We start from the raw sequence: 24,929 nt of genomic DNA, 5'->3' as shown, positions 1-24,929 counted from the left end.
TGCACAAATTAACAAACCTGTGAAAATTTGAGTTCATTTGGTCGTCGAAGTTGCGAGATAATAATGCAATAAAAAACACTCTTGTCACACGAAGTTGTGTGCTTTCAGACGCTTGATTTCGGGACCTCAAAATCCAATTCTGAGGTCTCGAAATCAAATTCAAGCATTTTAGTGGAAAATTGCTTCTTTCTCCTATGTTTTCTTTCTCTGCATTGCTTGTTACTAAGTAAGTTTTTATGCCAACATTTATCTTGAATATTACCAATAGCTAGTGTCCAGTGCCTTAAATCTCTAAGAGGTGTGGAACAGCAGCGCAAAGTTTTTCAGACCTACAGCTTTACAGATAATTTTCTTCTTCGCATTTTGCATGCAGGCACAATACACCCCAAAGTTCACGACAAATAAGAATGTTCGGTAGACTTTCATATACAGCAAGATGATCTGCCACTGATCTCAAGCAATCAATTTTATAGGACGCCCTCTGTTGTCAGCCCTCTGTTGTCCATGTTCTCCAAGGCCGAAACACTCGTTTTGAGTCAGACTGGTCCCCTGTACTAGTAGTGATCTTACTTGCCCAATGATTTCATTGGATAATTGGACATACTTCCTTAGAGATGTGTTGCTGCGAAAATTTGACCTACAGTTTTTAACTGCAGGTCAAATTTTCTGTAAAACTGTAGGTCAAAACTGTAGGTTAAAATTCCTCCTTGCTTGCATGCAGGAGTAATAGTGTGTTATTTTACAAACACTTTAGTAGCTCGGTATCTTTCGTCTATATACAGCATTTTTTTTTATAGTTTTATATAACCCGGGCCCAATTTCATATCAAGCTGGTTACCCGTAAGCAAGTTGTGCTTACTGTAGCCGAAAAATGTGCGTAAGCATAAACGTATTTCACTATGATTTCTCAAGTAAGCAGACAATATTTCAAGGCGTGCATGCACGTTCACCATGGATTTGCATTGTTACGTCACTTGTGTGCTTACCGCAGACTAGCCAGCCAGCATTTACCCTGGCTTACGGTATACAGCTTTATGAAATTGAATTTCTGCTAAGTGACGCTCCGTAAGCACAAATCAGCTGCTTATATGTTTTATGAAATTGGGTCCAGAAAGGATCTTTAAATAACTGATCAAGAAGTAACGTTGTGTGCATTGATATTAAATTAACTTACAATGAAAGTCTATGACGTGCATTCTCACGGGAAACGTGCATCAAACAAACCAAACAATGGGGGACATTGGGACGCTTGGTGGCAGCAGACTAAGGTAACATCCACTGTTCTCGGCAAGTTGCGCATGCGCAGAAATGCATAAACGATGACAATTTACCTGTTAAGTCTGCTGCCACCTAGCGTCCCAAAGTCTCCCATTTATCATCAGTTACCAAATCGAAAAGCTGATTATTAGCAGAAATATTTTATATTATTATAAAACAATATCTTTCGAACCAAATCAATTTCACAACAAATGCTTTGTGAAGCCAAAAGCTCCCAACACGAAGGTAATGTGTTTCTCTGAGTTCGTTAAGACAAGATGGTAACGAGTTTTGGCTCACCTGCTGATCGGCTTTTCCATCATTCCTTATGCAACAAACTACGGAATACCTGCACACAAACAATGAGAAGGGCGCCCTCAACAAGCAGATTAAAAAAAATCTATAAAATTATAATTATTATGTGTGCCTGTGAATTGCGCCGCGCATAATGGCTCTGCGTTCAGTCTGTCTAACACTACAGCGCACCTTGCTGTCCAACATCTACCACTGAAATCCTGTAAATAGAGATGCTTTTTTTTACACTACCAAACATGTGTATTTATCGACTACGGTGACGTAATGACGAGGCTTGATACAGTTTTTTTGATAAAGCTAGTCTTAAGTTAATTTTGTATCATCAATTATAAAACATGTTCTTTAAAATGTTGAAGTATGTATTAACGATTGTACTACATTGATCCTGTTTATAAAAAAAGAGGAAGCTCTTTGAAAAAAAATCGTTATGTTTGTGCTGCTTTCTTTCCGTTAGGTATAGTTTCTTTAATATTATTATAGGAACATTACAGAATTGGTTTTGCTTGCAAAAATGTTGCTGGCATTGTAAGCACTTTATGTAATCCACCATTATATAAACTGACAAACCTGTAGAAGTTTGAGATCGATCGGCCATCTGGGTCACGAGAGAATAGTGAAAAACCGATTACAAATTTTGCATTGCATCGATGCCGAAACAAAAATGAACAAAACGCTCCCTGAGCGATAAACTCCAAACGCGAAATTAGACTATTTGTTTCTCATCAAATATGAAGTTTCAGACAGAAATGTTTCAAAGGATGTTTTCTTCTATCATCATCATTAGACCGTGTAAGTTTTATGTAAATCTGTGATCTTCACGAGTTTTGTTCTTACCAACTCTGTAACGTTCCTTTAAGTAAGTAGTGACACCGTGTTAAACCTCTTCTGAGAAGATTGTGTTTAAAAAAGGGGTCACTTGTTTTCGTAGTTCTGAGCATGCGCACCTATACCTGTAAGTCTACTGCCACCTTGTGTCATATTTTTACGTGAAATACCCTGCGTGGTCACTAATATTGTCGAGCCAACCAATAGTTTCGTTGATACAAACGGTAATAATGAGCTGTTCGTCTTTCACTTATTATTGAACACTTCAAACTTTGCAAATAAAATAGTATAAGATAATTTTAACAAAGTAACAACTAACTAATGAAAGCCTATGACAAGCGTTTATCACTGGAAAGGTTACGAAGTATCAGTTTATCCCAATAATTCGCTCAAGCTGAGTTACAGAACAACCAGGCATGCAAGTTTCAAAAATTAGACCTGCTTCACACAAACCTCGACTATACGTCGACTATACAGTACAGTGGAACCGCAAGATGCTCATTGAGGTATTTGCGAGAGAACAACCAGGCATGAGCACATATTTATACAAGTTCCTATAATATTATTGTTTTATTCTGCTGTCTGGTTTCCAGAGCTCACATGTTGTAAAAAAATAAAATGTAACCGATTACAGTGGCAGTGGTGAGGCTTGATAATGACAAATTAATTCATAAGCATTAATTTTTTTTTAAGGAAGCATTAATAAAAGAGCCTTACAAATATTTCTGCTCGAGTGTGATAATGTGTTCTTTGTTTGTAATCTCTTAAACGTGGGGGGGGGGGGGGGGGGCCGGGGACGCCGTCATGGGATTGGTGCAGGTGGTAAAAATACGGAGAACAAATACATCACTTGAGTATCAAGGGGGGCCTTTTTTTTTTTTGGGGGGGGGGGGCCCTTTTTGAGTCAGGATTTTTGGTTAAAACAACTGCCAGGGGTTAAACTTGTTTTTTTAAATGATTTTGAACCATTTAATTTTTCGGCAAATTTTTCAAAATGGGTCCGTTTGAGCCAGATTTTTTTGTTTTAAAAACTGCAAGGGGTTAAACTTGTTCTTTTGAATGATTTGGGAAAATTTAATTTAATTTTTTTTAAATTTGACTTTTTGAGCCAGGATTTTTTGTTAAAAAAACTGCAAGGGGTTTAACTTGTTCTTTTGAATGATTTGGGAAAATTTAATTTAATTTTTTTTAAATTTGACTTTTTGAGCCAGGATTTTTTGTTGAAAAAACTGCAAGGGGTTTAACTTGTTCTTTTAAGTCCTTTGGCTTCTAGTGGGATGACAAAATAATTGCGGAATTTATCCACGCGGTCTCCTGCAAGTGCGCCCTCAATGATCTTTCACGAAAAGTACCACATGGGCATGGGTACCAGTCATCAATGCATTATACACGATTTATCGTTTACCCGCGAATTGATGATTTACATTAATAACGTGTAGTTCGTGCTTGAAATTATACATTTCTTTGTTCTAAAATTCTTTCTGAAATAACAATGAAAATAATACTTAAACTACTTTGTAGACAAACAAATTTATAAAAGGAAATTTTGTCTTTTAGAAATATCGTGTGGCCCAAATTAGTCGATAGAAACAAACAAATAACACCATCTACACGGCAAAAACTAATCTGGAATCGGCCTTTTGCACGTTCAACATGGCGGACCAGGTGAGGATTTTACGAAACTCTTAATTTAAAAATCTAAATGACGTCCAAATTCCTCTATATCCGGTCGAAATTTTAATTAAATTGACTACTATACGGTATAGAGAGATCTCACCTTACATTCATATAACTTTAAGAGATGTGTGTTGTTTGAATAAAGTTAAATATGCCAAATTTTGTGTTAGTGTGTTTTGCTTTCCTGGGTTTTGGCCTCGTGCAGTCGTGGTGTGTGTAGTAAATTAAAAATGGACGCCCTCCTCTGTCTGTGTTTTTTATGTTGAAATGGGAAAAGTTTCCGTATGGCGCCACAACTTTTTCATTCGAAATGAAATAATATAGTATCTGATTTACCTGATTGATATATCCCTTTTTGTAAAAATGAGTGAAAAAGTGGTGGCGCCATACGGAAAGTTATCCGTTTACTATAATATTATTATTTCATATCGAATGAAAAGGTGGTGGCATGCATGAAAAACCAAAAAAAAAAAAACTAGATTGGCACCACCAGCACTCAGTCAGTCGGCAGTTTTATTTTTATTATTTTTTTTTTTATAGTATTTTAGGGCCTACTATGTACTACTATTATTAATACTGTTTTTAGCATCCTTCTGTTCTGTGATTGTGAAATAATTAGGTGTGAAGAGTGGAATAATGGAAGTCCCCTCCTGCCATGTGTTGTTTTGTTGTTTTTAAATTAGTTATAAATAAAGCTACAAATATATTTGAAAAATATCATCCGATCATGCATGGGATTCATTCATGTCAACTCAAAAAGTTTGAATCTCCAAAAGAATTAAATAAAATATCAACTATTGAACATTTTAAGAATTTAACTTTGCAGGGAGGGGTACCTTACTTCTTTTGTGGATGCTACAGCAACACAAACAAGACCTTATCATTGCGATTCCCGCTCCGCTGATTTTGTGGAAGGGATTTGATTGTGGGAAGGAAAAGGGGGCACTGTTGTAAGCCCCCTTTTCCTTTCCACAATGCCTTGCAACAATTGAGAAAAATTAGCCAAGCAGGAGTCGCGATAAGGTCTATCTATGGCCAAAAAATCTTTGTCAAGGGTTGTTGTCACCTCAAATTTACGATAGATTCACTTCTTTGTTCAACCCCCATTTAGTCGGAGAGAGCGTTCCAGAAACAACCAACTGTGTTTCAAAACAAGAAGCGTCTCCTGGGATCAGGCAAGAAAGCTGCTCGTCTTGTGCGAAATGTTGGACTGGGATTCAAAACTCCAGAAGAGGTAAAAGTTTGGATGAAACATAGAAGGACTGGAGTGCAGTTTCCCGGGCATAACCAATAGTTGATTCGGTTGAACTTGCCGTTTGGTTGTTCACTGGCCTTTGACAGAAGCAGTCATTTGTTTCAGCTGCAAAAATGCAACCCTAGTATTTGATTCACGAGTAAGCATATCGATTCAAAAAGGCACAAACATAAAAATATATTTTTACAATTTACTTTTAACAACAATCTGGACAATCATCTTTGAGAGGCCATTTTCATTTTGTAAAAAGGCAACTCCATTGGAAAATCTTAGAATTCCATGGGGAACTTATGAAGGGACAACTGACAGGCTTGTATGTTTCGTTGTGGGCAAGGGCTCCAAGGCATTTTATGTCCTTGGTAAAGGGCACCCTATGAGGACATGTTTCTACTGGAGCATTTCAAGGGCACCAAGGCAATTACCAGGGGGCATGGCGGCAATCGCTTTTGTTGCCTCCATGAAGTATCAAGCCTGAATTCTGTTTATTTAATAATCTAACTGTTCCCTCGACAGGCCAAGAATGGAAATTACATCGACAAGAAATGTCCGTTCACAGGGAATGTTCACATCCGCGGGCGAATCCTGTCGGGTGTCGTCACCAAGATGAAGATGCAGAGAACGGTGGTCGTCCGCAGGGATTATCTGCACTACATCAAGAAGTACAATCGCTTTGAGAAACGCCACAGAACGATCTCCGCACACTTGTCACCTTGCTTCAGGTTTGTGGCGGAATCTTAAGTTATCTGCTGTCAATTCCACGAAACGCTAGGGTTAATCCTACCTGAAATGTGATTGTTTACCATTTTGCGCTTCATTGTGAGCGAATCAAGACTTGATGCTATACACGCGTGGTATGACTTCATGCGTTTTAAACGAACCGTCGAATCTGTTGAACCATTTACATCTAGCTCTTGTCAAGTTTTGTTCATTCAACTCAAAATTATTTTTATTTTGAAATATAACCAGTCAATTTTGTCTTCATTTTTGTTTTCTTCTAATATTTCAGAGATGTACAGCTTGGCGATATTGTTACAATCGGAGAGTGTCGACCACTGAGCAAGACAGTACGCTTCAACGTCCTTAAAGTCACCAAGGCCCCTGGATCTGAGAAGAAACAATTCCAGAAGTTTTAAGTTCATGATAAATACCACAAAAAAAAACGAAAACCTGAAAAAAGGTTGATCGTGGAGAAAAAAAACCAACACACTAACTATACAATGTAGATTGCGAGTCGATTTTGCGCTGTAAAAAGTGTTTAAAAGACTTGAGGAACAAATTCCCATACAACTGCTAAACTTTGCAATGTATACTTTCAAGATTTTCACAAACAAGGGGTTAAACAATGTGATTCAAAGAAGATTTGGTTGAATAAAAAAGTGAAAGAACAAGAGAAAAGAATTTGTTTAAGTTGTTGATTTTTTAGTCTTGTGAGTCCTGCTTTTCTTTGGGGGAATGTGGAACTTGATGTTTTGTTTCTGCTATGTCGCGTTCATGAGACTTGTAATGCGCCCTGCTGGGTGTTCAAGGCCCAGTATAACAAAAGAAAAACCAATGACGCCCACACCCATTGCCGTGGTGCCCTTTGCAAAGTTCCAATACAAATATACATTTTTATTATACAAGTGCCCCTTACCAGCTGTGCCCCTTCCAGGGCAAAGTTCAAGGCCCTGCCCTTCCCCTCCTATAGGACCCTGCCCTTGCCCTGTAATCATTTTGTATTTGGAATCTTGGAAATTCTTTGGAGGTTTACCGGAGTTGGATGGGGGTAAGCTGGGGGGGGGGGGGGGCGTGTGAGGGGCAACTAGTCTGCCACATCGGTCTTGGAAAAAGATATAAATCATTATTTTGCACAAACAAGATAGGAAGTACCTATACAAGCAAGTTCAGGTGGCGACTAGACTTGCCAAAATCCAAGGAAATTGACTACATTTTAGAGCATGGTCAACTTAGTCAATTCGAGAGCTCGTACTGGTCAAGTCAAGTCGCTCACCCGCTCGAGTACTTGCACACTGACAAAGGACCATACTTGAATCACCACTCGTGAGAAATTGATATTATTACCGTCAAAAATTTATATTGGATATTTATTATTGGTGTGAACACATAGAAGGAATGCACAAAATATTAGATTTAAAAATTATATTAAAGCTATGGACACAATTGATAATTGTCAAAAACCACTCTTGAAATGGGTGTACATGTATCTGAACATATGCATAAAATACAAACATGTGAAAATTTGAGCCCAATTGGTCGTCAAAGTTGTGAGATAATAATGAGACGTGCTTTCAGATGCTTGATTTTGAGACCCCAAAATCTATTCTGAGGCCTCTAAATCAATTTGTGAAGAACAAACTCTTTAACGAAAACTAGTTACCTCAGAGGGAGCTGTTTCTCACAATGTTTTATACTATCAACCTCTCCCTATTTATTACTCGTTACCAAGTAAGTTTTTATGCACTGCTAAAAATTATTTTGAGTTATTACCACTAGTGTCCAGTGCTGTTAAAAATGATATTAAAAACCAATCTCTCTTCCTTACACAATCTATCACTGACGATTCTTCTAAAAATAATAATATTCAACAATACTGAATTTATAGATTTTCCATAATAACATATATTTTAAAAAAATTCCTGAAATCTACTTGACTTGTTTAAACATAAGATTACAATCATATTTCTAATAATCCATATTATTATTATTATAAAAAAAAAGATATGCTGGACTCTTTCAAAATGCATGCAAATAACAATTCCTTATAGTTTTATTATTTACATCAATTTCCCCCCCAAGTTACAGGAATAATTACTGCAATATATTACAAGTTTACTGTCCAGACTAGTTTATTACAGTATAATTCACACTTAATTGTACACACAAAGGTCAAACGAAAACAAATCCAAATAAATAACAAAAAATAAACAAACAAAACTGATACACAATACAAAAATTGTCTCTTTTTGGACCAATGAAAGATTTCCTACCACTAGATTTGTCTGTTACTTAAAGGCACAGGGGTGGGTTGATTCCACAAAGAGTCATAGAAGATATTAAAAACTAACGGCTCGTCCTAAGTTATAACTCGTCCGAGTAACTTGTCCTAACTCAAGATACGACTAGTCTTTTAAACTCTTTAGGAATTTCACCCCTGGACACCTTTTGTAATTGTCAAAGACCAGTATTCTCACTTGGTGTATCCCAACCTATGCATAAAATAACATATCTGTGAAAATTTGAACTCAATTGGTGATTGAAGTTGCGAGAGAATAATGAAATGTGTGCTTTAAGACGCATAATAAAAGGCTTCAGGTCTGAAGTCTTGTATTAATTGTGTAAGAAATTAAATCTTTCTCATACACTACATTACTTCAGATGAAGCTGTTTCTCATGTTCAAGTAGTTTTTATACTCAAAAGGGGGTGTCCAGTCCTTTAAAAAGGATTGGTCTTAAATGATGTTCATCAAATAAAAAATGGAACAAAACTTCTATACTTTGAACACCCTATAAAACACTTTTTTTTACACAAATTTTCCAAATCTGATTGTGCGTTAACCGTGGAATTAGGTGCATGCTGGTCTAGTTTGTACAAAAAATAGCTAAGCACAACAAAATTATGCTTACCAGAATAAGGTTACAAGCAGAAACAAATTCTCTGTGCACCATCCCAGACTGGTATCCTGCTCATTTTTCACTCAGCAGGAAAGTTTTAAGCAATACCTGCTTCTTTATAAACCAGTCTGTGAACATTAATAGGGCCATGGGCCGTATTACATGAAAGCTAAAATCAGGCGATTTATGCTTACGGATTTGTCTTTAGCAAGTTTATTTCATAAACAATTTTAAGCTTGTGATAGCTCTAAGGTCAGAATACGCTGTGCTTCAAAGCCTCTATGGGAAGAAAAAAAAACATTTTAAGTAAAACAATAAACACAATTTATACTTTGGCTATGTTTTTTTGTAAGAATGGTTGAATTAAAAAACAAACTAAGAACTTAGCTGAAGAAATAAAAAACTTCTCTGGTAGGAAAGTTTTTAAGTCAATGGACACTATTGGTAATTACTTAAAATGATTATTATCATAAAACCTTACTCAGTAATGAGTAATGGAAAGAGGATGATAATATAAAACATTGTGAGAATCAGCTCCCTCTAGTAATGCAGTTTTCGAGATATGAGTACTTTTCCACGAATTTGATTTCGAGACCTCAGATTAAGAATTTGAGGTCTCGAAATCAAGCATCCAAAAGCACACAACTTTGTGTGACCATGGTGCTACAAGGGTGTTTTTTTCCCATTCATTAATATCTCTCACTTTGACGATCGATTGAGCTCAAATTTTGACAGGTTTGTTATTTTATGCAAAATGTTGAGTTACACCAACTGTGAAGACTAGGCTCTGACAATTACCAATAGTGTCCAGTGTCTTTAAATGAATTGGTTGACAGTATTAAACAGGATTTGCAATCCCGTATAACACCTTTAAATTTAAAAACAGAGATTTGTAAGGGAAAATGGTCCAAAAAACTTTTTCTTAAAGTATCTTACTCCTTATTTTCAAACAGCCATCATTTCAGTCTTGCTTTCTCATGTGCAAATTACGAAATAATGGGAGATTTTTGGACGGTCCTCTTTAACAGTTCTCGCCAATAGTGCATGTGCTCAGGCCTCATGCGAAATACCAGGCATGTGCGCACACGCTCAGAGCCGCAAAAAAAGACTGTTATGTCTGCTGCCGTCTTTGTTTCTCGGTACTAATGGGGCATAATTCCATAGAGCTGCCTTAAAAAAAAATATTGCTAAACAGAATTGACCAGTTAGCAGAAATTAGCAGGAAAACAGGAACACAATGTACGGATGATAACCTTATTCTAAGAAGCAAAATCTTATTGTGCTTAGCTACTTTTTGTGCTTAATTTTGCTTAGCTACTTTTTGTGCTTAAAGCCATTATACACTTTCGGTACAGAATTCTTTTTTAAAGTTCACAGATTTACAAAGAATTTACAGGGTTTACAGAAGGTAATGGTGAAAGACTTATCTTGAAATATTATTCCATGAAATGCTTTACTTTTTGAGAAAACATTAAAACAATATCAATTCTCGATAGCGAGAATTACGGACTTATTTTAAACACATGTCATGACACGGCGAAACGAGGGGAAACAAGGGTGGGTTTTCCCGTTATTTTCTCCCGACTCCGATGACCGATTGAGCCTAAATTTTCACAGGTTTGTTATTTTATATATAAGTTGTGGTACACGAAGTGTGGGCCTTGGACAATACTGTTTACCGAAAGTGTCCAGTGCCTTTAAGCAGCTCTATGAAATCAGGCCCTGATTGCTGAAAGTTGCTTGACTCAGAGAAACGGACAATTTGAGGACAGACCTTTTCTTTTAGACCCTTAAAGGCATTTGACACTATTGGTAATTACTCAAAATAATTATTAGCATGAAACCTTTCTTGTTGACGAGTAATGGGGAGGGGTTAATGGTATAAAAAATTGTGAGAAACAGCTCCCTCTGAAGTGCCACAGTTTTTGAGAAAGAAGTAACTTTTCACGAATTTGATTACGAGACCTCAGATTTAGATCTTGAGGTCTCGAAATCACTGATCTAAACGCACACAACTTTGTGTGACAAGGGTGTTTTTTTCTTTCATTGTTATCTCGCAAGTTCTTTGACCGATTGAGCTCAAATTTTTGCAGGTTTGTTATTTTATGCATACGTTGAGATACACCAACTGTGGAGGCTAGTCTTTGACAATTACCAATAGTGTCTACTGCCTTTAAAGCCCCTTTCACACGAGAGCAATTCAGCAAGTGTCCCTTGCTAAATTGTAGCATGGTTGTAAATTTGTACAAAATGTACCTTGTGTGAAAGGACAACCATTTTTGTCTCGACTGTCCATGTTCTCTTGCAATATCTTGTCAAACATTGCTACATTTTACAACCTTGCTAGCATTAAGCAAGGGACCCCAGTTAAATTGCAGTCATGTGAATAGCACTTTAGTTTAATACACTAAACATGTTTAGTGTAAAACTACATTATGACTGCAAGATATAAAACGTGAATATCAAACAAACAAAGGTTATTTATAACATAATATTCCAATAAAAATATACCTGTAAAAAAAACAATACCAAAATCAGAATTCTGTATTTCATCTATAAAGTGGTCAGAACTAGTTAAACACAAATTCCTTAGTTTAAAAAAAAAACAAACTTTAAAATAACTTGTATAATTCAGTAAAACTTGCACTTAAATAAATTGACCAATCATTAATCACAAAAATCCCATAATTTTAAATCTCTTTAACCCATTGGTTAGTCTGGTTGCAAGATCATGACACCCACAGAGCCTGTGCATACAGCCAGTGTATAACTAGGGTCAAGTTCTCTAAAGCATCAACGGTAAACGGGTGTTTGTATAGTGATGCGCACAGAAGTTGTTACGCGAATGACTCTTGTCATGTCATTAAACACGACATTCAACATTACACACGTTACCATTTTGTTATAACATGTTATAACTGGTCCACTCTGCACTGTGCTATGAAAACGGCTATTGGTAACCAGCGATGCGACAATGCCTTGTAAGTTGGTTCCAAATAGTCGACTGGCGTAGTCCAACTACATGTACACAGAGTTTGGGCAATGTGAGTCAGACTATGGTCAACGATAGTCCTTACGTGAACTTGGCCCACTCGAGCGGATAAGAGCACCGAACTCAAGCTCTGGTGTTTCTGTTCAGCAGAGTGTGGTTCTAGTCCCGGTCATGATACTTGTGTCCCTGAGTAAGACACTTAACTATAATAATTGCTTCTCTCCACCCAGTGGTATAAATGGGTACCTGTGAGGGCAGAGATGGTTCTTGAGATTGATTTAGCCGAGTAGCGCATATTCGTTGCACAAGGCTGTATACTCCCCAGGGAGCTGAGATGGTTTAAGGAATGATTTAAGGCCCAGTGACTGCGGGTAATAATGTCAAGCGCTCTGGGACGCCCCGCGGGCGTGAAAAGCACTGTATAAAACCTAACTATTATTATTACAGATAAACAGCCAGTGCAAACGGCCCATGAGAACAGCCGATCTTAATGTACACATGATGTAGGCTCCAATTTCTGCATTGAACCCTTCAATCAAGGCTACACACTGGCCTGGAGTTAAATGATAAAATTATAAAATTTGAAAAACTGTAGGCAATTCTAATTCTCGAAGCTGACTTTCCTGACATGACATTGGTCACGGAACCGGAATTTCATCTCTGAGAGGGCAAAGCCAATACATTTTATTTCTAAAGGGCAGTTTATTGAATGGAAACCAAGATTTTTGATTATTTTCTTCAAATATGACATGCATTTTATCATTTAATGACCTTTTGATCATTGCCGATATGATAAATCCCAAAAAAATTTGTTTTCAATTGAGATTTTCATCGACGAGCGAACTGTATAAATGTAAAATTTGCAACTTTTAAAATTCTTATTCAGTGTTGATCAAACAAATTGTACAAAAATTGCTACTTTTTAAGAAGAAATTAAGTACCCACGTGTATTAGGAAATTTTTCTCAGAACACACCTTCTATAATATTTCATCAAATGCACAAACTTTTTTTCTCTTCAGTTGTACAACTTTGTCAGTTGTATAAATTTGATAATCTCTGCGACCATCTTGGATTTTTTTTCACACGAACCCTTTGTGGTCCAAAATTAGACTTGGATATCGGGGTGTGGCCAACCTTTACAGAAATGCCAAGTTCAACCTGGCTATTGGCAGCGAGGGCGCCATATTGAAACGTCTCGTCAAAAATCCCTGGAAGGGAAGCAACGAAGCAAAATTGAGTGGGTGCCAAAAAGGAATACTTTGGCAAATGCTTCTTGAGACTTTCAAGATTTTTTAATTCAAATTTCTTTTTTTGTATCTGAAATGTGGACTCTATATAACACAGAAAACATTGTAAAACAGTAGTCTGTCGTGGCCGAGTGTAACTACTTGTGCATGCGATCGATAAAACTGTGACATCATCACGATCACGGAATAATCAATAGAAGATTTTTGTCTAGAGTCTGATGGAAAAAAAATATAACTCTGTAAAATGAAATGTTGTCGGGGGAACAAAGTCAAAATTGAAGGTTTGACAGAGACTGCCAGAAATCAATGTTGAAATACATACTGTTTATCACATAGGCCTTGATAATGAGAACGACAACGAGGATGTTAACAATGTACGCCCTCGATTGGTTGAATGAGAGTGGGCGTATTCTGCATGGAGCATTTTAACCAACAGAATGTGTTCTCTTTGCGTTGTGATCGTTATCGATTTCGTTATCGCTGCAGTGTGACTTTGCCTTTACTCATAGCAATCTCTGAAATAATTTCATTGCAGCATGTACATTCAAACCCATATGGTGATAAAATGTATAAAATCAGCAAACCATGAAATGCCCACTTGGATGAGGAGGTTCTTGGTCAACAGAGGGCGCTCTGCAAAGCTACTTGTAATTGCCTTCGTAGAATGTCGGGTGCTGTTATAAAAAAGAAAGAATAGAAAGAAACAATAAATGATGGTTTGCGGTAACACCATGTGTGTATCTATTTGCCATGAGTGTATCTTCTTGGAACCAATTTATCAATTAACTTTTGGGGTTCTATGAAATTGTTGTTTTGCGTTCAATAGGATTTTTAACAGAAATATAGCCCTTGCAAGGGATATCAATTCCAAGCTGGCAAAGAGCCAATCTTTCTCATGGAAATATTGCACAAATCAAGAAATAGTAATTCAGCAACTATAGACAACAATACATATTCTATTCATTACATAATCAGCGGTTAGCTTGGTTGAATTTGAAACCCACAACCTTGTGATTTAGCGCTTTTCACACCCGAGAGCTTCTCTCAAAACACTTTTGACATTACCCCTGGTCACTGGGCCTTAAATCAGATCTTAAACCATCTCAGCTCCCTGGGGAGTATACAGCCTGTGCGACAATTATATTTACTACTCGGCTAAACCAATCGCAACAACCATCTCTGCCCTCACAGTTGACTGGCGCCTCTGGCGGGCGGTCTTTGAGTTACTTACCTCGTCTTCAACAGGGTCTATATTGCTAGGTCCTTCCTCCCCATCTTCCCCATCACTACTCTCATCTTCTGAGGAATCGTCTCGATTGTAGTTTATACTGTTAGCAAGGTGGCGCTTGCCTGGGAAGAAATAAAATGTAAAAAGACATGTCATTGTAAACGCTCATCTACGTGCGTACGAAGACAATTTCGTTTTGTTAGTTCTGGTTGTGAAGTCAAGAACTCTAAGAAATGCGAACTATGAAAGGGCAAGGGCACCCTAAGAGGAAATTGTTAATTTCTACTGGAGTATTTCAAGGGCACCAAGGCAATGACAAGAGGGCATTGAGGAAATTGCTTTCTACTATCATTATCTTCAAATGGTGTAAGTTTAAAGCAAATCTGTGGACAGTGTGTTTTGTGTTACGAAAAGTACCCAAATCCTTTAAAGTTGAAAACTTGAGTATTTTTCTTACCATCTGCTGGGTTCTTTCCCTGGGCACTCATCTGCCCTGACGAGAGCTGCTCATAGCAGTCATTACACACCCTCTGTGGTTTCAGGGATTGCTGAGGCAGAAGGAACTTCTTAGCTGAGCACGGTCCGCAGACAACCTTACCACACTTCCTGCAGTGATGCTAGAAATTATCAAAACACAGGAAGAGTTGAGTAACTATTAGATAGGAGGGACCCAAGGATAGAGCTGGGGCCCAATTTAATGATTCTACTTCCTCACTTACGTCAAGCTGTTTCTGCGCTGCATTAAGTGGAAAATGGTGATTGTAAGTGCAGAATTTAGGGTAAGCAGAACCATGAAACGTGGCCCTGATCTTTTTATAGAGTTGCAGCAACTTGCGTCTAAAAGCCACTTTTCGGCACACACATTCTATTTTGTTGTCCCTGTAAATACATCATTGTTCTTTCATTTTCCTTGTATATAAGAACCTCACACTGTACACAAAAATCCCTATGAACTCCTTAAGAATTTCCCCAAGTAGACCCTTTGTTTCCCTTGGAAAAGATAAAATAAATAGGCCTACGCATCTATGTTATAAAATATCCCACAGTTAAGATACTATACTAAACACACAAATAAATAAAATTTAATTAACATTTGAAAAAAGACTGAAAAAGCTGCAACAAATAAAATTGCTGATAATAATGATAAAAATAACAATTTAAATTGTAAGCTGTTCAAATGCATATGACAGTGTACAATAACAACATTAAGCCAATTAAAATTCACATTACACATTAATTTGACAAAGAGGGAGGATCAAATCTATGAAGTAGTAATAGAAATAAACAAAACAATGTTTACAAATTCAGAGAACAACCAAGAAAATTAGGAAAAGACGCATTCAGTCAAAGGTTAGTCAATGGTAAGTCATACTCTGCTGATCGGAAACACCAGGGCTTGATGATCCCAGTGCCAAGACACGCCACATTAAAACCAAGTTCAATAATAATATAATCAAAAGTCTTAATATAGCGCACGTATCTACCAAATAAGGTATATACAAACTTTCAAAGATAGGTTATTGCAGAAATTAATTCTGCGACCCAATTATGTAGCACCCCTTATAAGGGTTTTACAAGGTGCTACGGTGCATACAGCAGCCACAGCCAGGAAAACCGGGGCGAACCCCTTCTCTTTTTGATAAGTGCACTGGGTTCTTTTACATGCGTTACATAACACATGGGACCTACGGCTTCATGCCCCATCCAAAAGGACGAAGCAACAGTGAAGTGTCTTGCTTAACGAGACAAGTGTCACAGCTGGGGATTCGAACCACCACTCTGCTGAACAGAAACACCAGAGTTTGAATCCAGTGCTTTCATCAGCTCGGCCAAAACACGCCAGTTCTGTAACCACATTCTATTTTTTAACATGATTGGAAAGAACAGATTTTTCTCAATCTAACTAATAACCTTGACAGTGAACATCATGAATTCATTTTGGGGTTGAGGTAAGAATTAACTAGAGTGGGATTCGAACCAACGACCTCCGGATTAACGTGCCAACTGAGCTATCTAGCTCAATATAGGGACACCGCCAATATAGGGCTAGATAGCTCAAATGATAGAGCGCTGGCCCTTTAATCCGAAGGGTTGTTAGTTCGAATCCCACTCTAGTTTATTCTATGTTCAACCCCCAAATCACTTAAAATTTATCCAGTCAGTTTTCCTTTTGGTTTGTTATTGATATCTGAACATCATGAAGATTTACAAATACAGCAAAGAATTGGAGAAGTACTGAAAGTATGCTATCACTCATGAAATACAACAATCTTACCCTTCGGTTGAGCGCTGTGAACTTTGTTTTTTTACAGAGCATGCACAACGGTGCTTCAGAGTCAGGGACCCAGACGGGGCTTAATTCTGTTGCCGGTTTCTTTCCACCTGAACAAAAGGGGAAAAAGAAAAAAGAAACATGAGAATATTTTGTTTACTTTGACCTGACCACGCCATGCTCTGACTTGGACCAGTCTGTTGGACCACCTGAGCTTCCAAATGGACTGTTCAAACAGCTAATTTAGCAAACTTTGATGTCCTTGCAGCATGCTTCCCGTTGTTTAATTTTACTGTGGACGTCACATTGAGTAGGGGTTGCAGAGATGTAGAGCTGAGTATTATTATTATTGGTTTATTAAAAATCAAACATTTAGCAGCTAAAAGGCTGAATTGTGTTTAGGCTTACAATATAAAAATATATAGAGTAACATCAGCATAGAAGTGGTGTCAGAGCTTGTGTCGACGGATGATATCACTAAGTGGTAGCAAATAAATGTTGAACAGAACAGGACCTGGCATATTGTGCACAGGCTTTACTCCCCAGGGAGCCAAGTTGGTTTAAGGAATGAATTAAGGCCCAGAGACCAGGGGTAATATTGTTGGAAGTGCTTTGAGATGCCCTTCAGGTGTAAAAAGCGCAATATATAAAAACTGGTTATTATTATTATTTGAAAAAAATATACCTAAAGGGTGTTGCCTAAAGGGTCAAAGTTCTATAACGAAAACAAAATTTGACCCGACCAGTTCTACAACGAAAACAAAATTTGACCTGATCAGAAAATCAACTAATCAGCCAAACAATGATCTTACTTTTGGCAAGGAGGTCTGATATACACTTGTTGATATGTGCCATCCACTCTGATTTCTCTGTGGCAGTCGCAGCATAAACAGTGAAGGATTTACTGGCACTGATGATTTGCCATCCATTCCTGAGGTCTGCATGGGGGTGGGTAGAAAAGTCAATCAATTAGAGACACAAAAAAAACACCTGTGCAAATAATGTAGGCCTACATCTTTACCTACAATAATAATTTATTTCCCTACATGCGTATCAATCAAAACTATATACGACTTGATTACAGAGAAAGTATAAAGTATAGAGGATGACCAGACTTAATTCCTTAGGTCTGCTTGGGGTGGAGCACAGGCAATCAATTATAGACAAAACACCTGCACATATGAATGTATATTGAACAGTAAGATTTTGTAAAAATCATAATTTCGTTTGGTATTTTGGTTGATCAACCAATAACAATAATAACCATATTTATAAAGCACCGAATTGCCGAAGGATGCTAGGCACTGAAGAAAGAAGGAAAAACAAGACAAAACAAAGACGAAGTCAACCAGCTACGAAAAAGGGGAAAAGGTGGGTCTTAAGAGCAATCAATCAATCAATCAAGTAGTCTTTTGTGCTGGTAAATTTGCCCCTTCCCAGAAAAATTTGAGATATAAAAACGACAAAATACTTAAGTCAGGAAAAAAAATGCTGAAAATTAAGAAATAAAGTTTGAAATGCTTACTACCATCGTCTTCAACTGACTTTAACCTGACATCTTCTAACGGCAGAATGTGCTGCGTGCTATACTGTAAACACAAAGAGATAAGGGAACACAAATCAAGACTTTTAATTATTTTATGTATTTTTGTCCCCTCTGTCGTTTTGAAGCTAATACACCTTCATTTATTCATCAATACAAATTGAGGTCTCAAAATCAAGCATCTGAAAGCACACAACTTTGTGTGACAATGGTGTTTTTTCTTTCATAGAGTATCTCGCAACTTCGACGACCAATTGAGCTCAAATTTTCACAGGCTTGTTATGTTATGCATATGTTGAGATACACCAAGTGAGAAGACTGGTCTTTGACAATTACTAATAGTTTGTTTGTTTGTTTGTTTTATTTCCATTCATACAACTATACATACATGTTCAGATATTAATAATGAATAATGGTCAATAAAAAATGTACCATTCATACTATACAGTATGAATGGGGGTGACATCCAGAGAAGGACTGGCCTTCTGTAATGGAACACCCGAGACTACGGTCAAATAAATCAATTTTGAATAATACCAGCAATAAGTTCCCAGATAGGGTTGTAAAAGCAGTAAATTCAGAAACAAAGTGAGCACATTGTATGTACATATTAAACTAAACATGTAAAAAAGAAATGAAATGAAGGTAACTTATTTCCTACTGAATGTAGGCATGAGTAGATAAGTGCAAACAAAATCATTGTGTTTATCAAAATAGAATAGTGTACAGTGTCATCAATGAAATTACAAGAAACAATCAATTAAAAACAAAACAATGAAATAAATACAGATATAAAATTTGGTTTGACATAACTTAGGTTTCACAAAACCAAATAATTAAAACTACACACAAATTTTGTTCAGACACTGCCTCACACGGGTAAAAATACTGTGAATTAATAAATAATGGTAATAACAACAATGCAAACAAAACAAGCAGATTAACTTGTTTCGGTTCCCACAAGCTCTCATGAGTACAAAATACTACAAATTGAAATTGGAAGAGAACAAATTACAACACTCACTTTCTTCTTATTCATAACAATGCTGCCGTAAACTAACAGATCATTGAAGAGAAAGAACTGTCTCGGTTTAGGTTTCTTCCGACAGAGTTTTGTTAGGACGCCCTCGCCCACCAGCACCCGGCCAGGAGCGATGAGGCTCTGCGAAAAAAGAAAAAAAACAAAGAGTTAATAATAATAATATTTATTCGGGCAATCACATTTACAAGCACATGTACGTATACATTAAAAGTATTTAAGAAAACAAAGTTAAACAACAGTGGGGTGCCCAGGAGAGCATAAAAGTTAACCATCGCCAAAAGGCGTATGTCTCCTAAAAAAGGCATTATGTCTCCTAAACATGTAACTTGTATATTACTTAACTTTTGCCGAGTGGTGGCAAAAGTAATAGTGATCAAAGTTTGTTGTGCATTGTTTTGATTTCAATGAGGTGGGGTTAGCTACTTCGTCTGCTTTTAAAGATCGTTAACTTAAGCAGCTCTGAGAAATGCAGGCATGAGAATGGGTGATGATAAAAAAACAGGAAAACAATTTAGTTGATTGGAAATGTCAATATTCCATCAGTTTTGTGTGCGAAGTCTCTTACGGCCAGGGTCCAGGGCCCGCTTAAGGGCCCTGGGAGCTCTGGGTATTTTAGAAGCTCTGTGGTGGTCTCTGATGCATTTCTGACACCTATTTTTCCAGGTAGAAGTGAGCTACTTTTGTATGATTTTTCCTCTTTTTTTTTTAATAATAGGTTTAAGGAAAAATAAGGAATGTAAAGCTCAAACAATTCAAACAATTTTGGGTTCGCTTGCGATTTTGTTACAATTCCGGAAAAAGAAAGGGAAGACAAATACAAAATAATAGTCATAATATTTTTATTTTTTGACAATCTTATCCCTTATTTCTGCCCTTGAAAATGCTTTATTTCTCACCAACAACCATTTTTATAGGTTCTTGATTTGAAATTCGGTTGTGTAAAAGAAATTCTTTTGCAATTACATGTTTGTGATTTTAACGATCCGTCGGCGACGCACATTTTAAAATATATATAGGCCTATATATTTGGCGAGAGCGATGTGTTTTAGAGAAAGAGGTTGTTATTCAGCATAGGGTATAACTGGAACGAGGTTGAATTTAGACCCCAACATAGAAATAGAACCAATGAAGAAAGCACGTCGTCCAGACGTACAGTGTGTTCGCTGGTTCCCAATATATCTTTCGCTGGTTGTGAGGCAATAACAGGTACCAGTTTTCCATGGCCTCCCGGCGATCTCAGATTCGTGCCGCGCCGCTCATTGGTTCGTGTACAAACCTGCACAGACACAGTACACAGTACACATGGTGCAAACACGTGCATTGTTTTTTCAGTAGACTTTCAAAAGTCTCCACACGTGTTATATGTTATCTTTGCTGCAGCAGCAAGCGCATTACACGCAAACAACCGTACCACACTATAAACGAAGCAAGGAATGAGGCAAGTTTATACATCTGTCGCTGCTGCTGCATGCATGCGCGACGCCAGGAAGACCACAAGCCGTAAACTAGGCCAGTTGCTGGACGGCAATTTGTTGTTCAGGTGCAGTTTTTTCATGAACGCCGTACTTGGGGATCCGCGATAATAACAATTACAAAGGTAAACTTACATTGTCTGACTAGAGTAGAGGGATTAGAGAAATCCAAATGTATACCCCCAAAAACCTACCCCCCGAATTTTATAGCAAATTCACATCGAACTCGGAGACCACAATTTTGAAAGTAAAAAAAAACGGAATTCCGGTTTAAACCGGAAGATTCTCATGCCTGGAAATGGTCTGCAGTCCATTTCACAAATCTCGAGTTAGGACGAGTAACTCATCCTAACTTAGAATGGGTTCAATGGGTTCAATAACGTCTACAAACTTAACTCATCCTAAAGCTGGGTTCATACTTCCTGCGAATGCGAATGCGATACGAATGTTGACGTCACAAATTCACAACGAATTATTCGCAGCAGTTCAACTTGGTCAACTCACTTGCGAATATCGCTGCGAAAGGAGGGTTGTGACGTCAAATTCGCTTCGCATTCGCAGGAAGTATGAACCCCGCTTTAGTCCTAAAATTTATCTGAAGTTAGGAAGAGTTTGGTGAAATTGACGGCTGTGGTGTCCTGTATCCCTCACCTGGCCTGAGCTTCCAAAGCAAGCCTGGACATGGCCGATTCGCTTCTCATTAGCCTCACTGTTAACTGTATTAAGACAAAAAAGGTATAAGTTATTTAATAGGCTTTTCTAATTGATTGGTAGAGCTGACAAAACAGCTGAAATGCATTGCTAACACTTAAAGGGAAGGTACACGTTTGGTAATTACTCAAAATAAATATTAACTTAAAAACTGACTTGGTAACGAGCATTGGAGAGCTGTTGATAGTATAAAACAATGTGAGAAACGGCTCCCTCTGAACTGAAGTACATGTAGCATAGATTTTTAGAAAGAGGTAATTTCTCACTAAAATAATAAAAGACTTCTAGCTAGAAGTCTTTTATTCCTATCTGAAAGCACACAAATTCGTCCAACAAGGGTGTTGTTTCTCTCATCATTATCTTGCAAATTCGATGACCAATTGAGCTCAAATTTTCACAGGCTTGTTATTTTATGGTTATGATGGGATACGCCAAGTGAGGAGACTGGTCTTTGACAATTACCAAACGTGTACCCTCCCTTTAAAAGAGATTCTGTGTTGAACAAAGTGGTAATGGGCCTGCCAGTGTATGACAGATTCCTCGAGTTTCTCCCTCATGTGTACAGTGTATATTATATTGTTCATTTTGTCTTGTCCTACACTTTTATTGCACCACTGGTCACGGCGTCATGCACAGCATATTATCCCAGTTTAGCTTTCACCAGCTGTAAAGGGATTACTTCATCAAGTATTAGTATCAAATAATTTGACCTAAATCAAGGGGGATAAATATTATTTCTTATTTTGTCTGTCCGCTCTTGCCTTGTTTTCCATGACTCATCTTTTTGATCTTCCTGTTCTCTTGGATGAATAGGTTTAATTTTGTTTTGTATTTCTATATTTCTATTTTCTGTAGCGAAAGGAGCTCAATCAACCAATGCAAATACATAAGTCTAAGTTGTTGACTTTGACTGAGTGCTATCCTCGGATAATATTGTGTGTAGTTTTTTCTTTCTTGTGTCCTATTTTGATTAATTATATTCCATTGTTTAACTTCTTGAAGTTGTTGACAGGTTGATGTTGTGTTTTTTTGTGTATGTTGTTTTGCCATGTTCTTGCTGTATTTTTGTTCTATCATCACACATAATTTCAATCAGTCAATCTTATCAATCAATCAATAAGTTAAACTTAAATAACAAGTTCAAGAAGTTAAACAACGGACAATAAATAAAGCATCATTCATACTTTGGATAACTTTCCGTATGGCGCCACCACTTTTTCACTCATTTTTACAAAAAGGGATATATCAATCAGGTAAATTAGATACTATATTATTTTATTTCGAATGAAAAAGTGGTGGCGCCATACGGAAACGTTTCCCATACTTTAAATAAACAAACAATGAGTACAGAAAATAGTTCAACTCCTACGCCCTGTCTGTACCTAGCCTACCATACAATTGTCTTCAAACTACAAATACAATGACAATGCCATTTTGATCACAACAAATTAAACAAACAACTTTCCCGTCATGCCAGTTGAACGGCCGGATAGACAGACGTCCGACGACGAGATTTATTTATTTGCAAAAACAAACGTGGTGACACAGTTCCAAATCAAAATACCACACAGATCTAAAAGTAAAACGACAACAGGACGAAATTTGCCTTTCGTTCAATCTGAAAAGCTCACATTAAAGTTATTCTGTAATCTGAACGTGGATTTTAACTAAAGCCTAAAGGAAGTTAAAATTACTCACCCAAACGGTCCACCATTTTTAAGCAAAAATAAAAGGAGGCGGTGTGTGAAGTATTGTACCCTGTGCACCAAAACAACAAATGCATACACTCACCATAATATAGACTGGTTCTGTAACAATCATCGCACAACCAAAATAAGAAATACCAATACACCAGTCTAAATGTATCTCTTGTTATCATAATTGATCGTAACGACTCTGGGGACCAGACGATTGCGCAAAGTGCAATTTGCAGACTCACTTGACAAGATTGTTTATCCAATCAGATTTCTCGTTTCATAAAAGAATGGTAAAGATTGTCAGTGATAAAAATGTAAGGGGCACGTTGTATGGCCGAAATTAAGATCAGTGAACTTTTACTAAAGAGCAGAGCTACGTCATGTTTGCTCATCAATCAATCAGGGCACACAAACTTGCTAAGCACAGAAAAGTGTTGCTTAACACATAAACACATGAAACCAGTCAAAATCATATAAAGTGCACATTGTTGTGACTGGTGCCCCACCCAATGTTTGCTAAGCGAATACATTAATTTTGTCAAGCAGTACTTTCTGCTAACCAGAATAAGAGAATGCCTAAGGCCTAAAGTTTAATTATAATTATGCCTAAAATTGTTCCAAAGTATAAATAAACCTATCACTCAGTTTAAAACCCCAAAAATCTTCAAGTTATGTCGATCCCATGGTTGCGCTAAAAGAAATTTTGATCCAATGTGCTCTTCCCCCTTTTTCACGGACAACATTTTCTTCAAGGAAATTGTGACGATAAGAAACCGAAGAACCTTTAAATGCACTCGCCTCTAATTAAGGAAAGTAGTCCCCTTGTTACATGCAAAACAAAAGCAAACGAACATAAAAATTGTTTTGCTTACGATTAAGTTATTCTTTATACAATTATTTTGCAGAAAATAACTCAACCTTTGTCTTTAAATGTTTATATTTTACGGTTGTGAATGGAAGAAAATGTCGCGTAGTGATACACAAGTGCTCACAAAAGTGCACTCCGCCATTCAAAGTTTTGATTTTTCCCGTAATGGACGGCTGTAGGTTGACCGCGAATGTAATTTTGTTCAAATTACAGGAATTTATTTTCAATTGTTAGAGATTCGGAAATATTCTTCACAGGTGTGGAAACAACGGAACATAGACTAACGTCAATTCACTTACAGTCGCGAGAAAGGGCTCGTCTCAAGCTTGGAATAATATAATTCGCTGGAGGGAATTCATGTTTACTTCTCGACAATTGTAATTAGTGCAGGTGGCATGTGACATTCCTCGAGATACTATAGCATCTACATGATTATGTGCTGTCGGACTCCTTGCTGCTGTCATGGCTGTCAGAGTATAATTAATTAGTGAACTTAACTTTGTGAGCAGGTATTGTCGGAACTAACTATTATACCAACACTCTCAGAGTTTGTGGGGAGTTTCATCTCAGTGCAACGCAAGATTGAGAGGCACGGAATTCGCCATTTTATTTTTGTATGCTATTCGACTCCGTGTGTGTAGCACTGGTCGCAGGGAGGAGATATGTTGGAGCTTGCAGGAGTGTTCAAGACTCGCATGGAATATAATGTGCTGGTTGTTGTCGAATGAGCGAATCTTTGGATAGGAAGATAGCAAGAAAGGGAGAGTCAAACTTGACTCATGCGGAGGGGGTGAGTTGCAAGGCAAACTGAAACAAAACGTATCACGGCAATCGTGTTATTATTTGTTTTCAACAAAAGAAAAGAGAATAATGATAAATAATCCCCCTCCCCAAAATGTTGTCGATGTTAATTTA

At 37.3% G+C, this 24,929-nt stretch overlaps 2 protein-coding genes across 3 annotated transcripts; one reads left to right on the top strand and one right to left on the bottom strand.

Annotated features, from left to right (window-relative positions):
* Positions 1-3,991: 3,991 nt before the first annotated feature.
* Positions 3,992-6,724, top strand: LOC117299300 (40S ribosomal protein S11-like). Its single transcript, XM_033782797.1, has 4 exons — positions 3,992-4,062; positions 5,186-5,308; positions 5,843-6,048; positions 6,336-6,724. The coding sequence occupies exons 1-4, from the start codon at positions 4,051-4,053 to the stop codon at positions 6,460-6,462; spliced, it is 468 nt and encodes a 155-aa protein (XP_033638688.1). The 5' UTR covers positions 3,992-4,050; the 3' UTR covers positions 6,463-6,724.
* Positions 6,725-12,229: 5,505 nt separating this feature from the next.
* Positions 12,230-23,215, bottom strand: LOC117299672 (pleckstrin homology domain-containing family F member 2-like). Of its 2 annotated transcripts, none has more exons than XM_033783220.1 (9): positions 23,148-23,215; positions 21,390-21,454; positions 19,249-19,386; positions 18,207-18,270; positions 17,494-17,619; positions 16,685-16,791; positions 14,867-15,026; positions 14,413-14,531; positions 12,230-13,855 (listed from the first exon to the last, which is right to left on the bottom strand). In XM_033783220.1, the coding sequence occupies exons 1-9, from the start codon at positions 23,161-23,163 to the stop codon at positions 13,823-13,825; spliced, it is 828 nt and encodes a 275-aa protein (XP_033639111.1). In that variant the 5' UTR covers positions 23,164-23,215; the 3' UTR covers positions 12,230-13,822. The 2 variants fall into 2 exon arrangements, with proteins under 2 accessions (XP_033639111.1, XP_033639112.1); XM_033783221.1 differs by having other exon boundaries at positions 18,210-18,270.
* Positions 23,216-24,929: the final 1,714 nt, after the last annotated feature.

Source organism: Asterias rubens, chromosome 14 (genome assembly GCF_902459465.1).
Source record: "Asterias rubens chromosome 14, eAstRub1.3, whole genome shotgun sequence".
Taxonomy (NCBI): Eukaryota; Metazoa; Echinodermata; class Asteroidea; order Forcipulatida; family Asteriidae; genus Asterias; species Asterias rubens.
Note: the sequence above shows the minus strand (reverse complement) of the source record. Positions and strands in the feature narration are given on the sequence as shown.

Coding starts and splice junctions, on each gene's coding strand:
- LOC117299300 (XM_033782797.1), top strand. Junction 5,309..5,842: donor GATTCAAAACTCCAGAAGAG/GTAAAAGTTTGG, acceptor TTCCCTCGACAG/GCCAAGAATGGAAATTACAT. Junction 6,049..6,335: donor CACTTGTCACCTTGCTTCAG/GTTTGTGGCGGA, acceptor CTAATATTTCAG/AGATGTACAGCTTGGCGATA.
- LOC117299672 (XM_033783220.1), bottom strand. Junction 16,792..17,493: donor ATCAGACCTCCTTGCCAAAA/GTAAGATCATTG, acceptor CCTTTTGTTCAG/GTGGAAAGAAACCGGCAACA. Junction 14,532..14,866: donor GGGAAAGAACCCAGCAGATG/GTAAGAAAAATA, acceptor ATTTCTTCCCAG/GCAAGCGCCACCTTGCTAAC.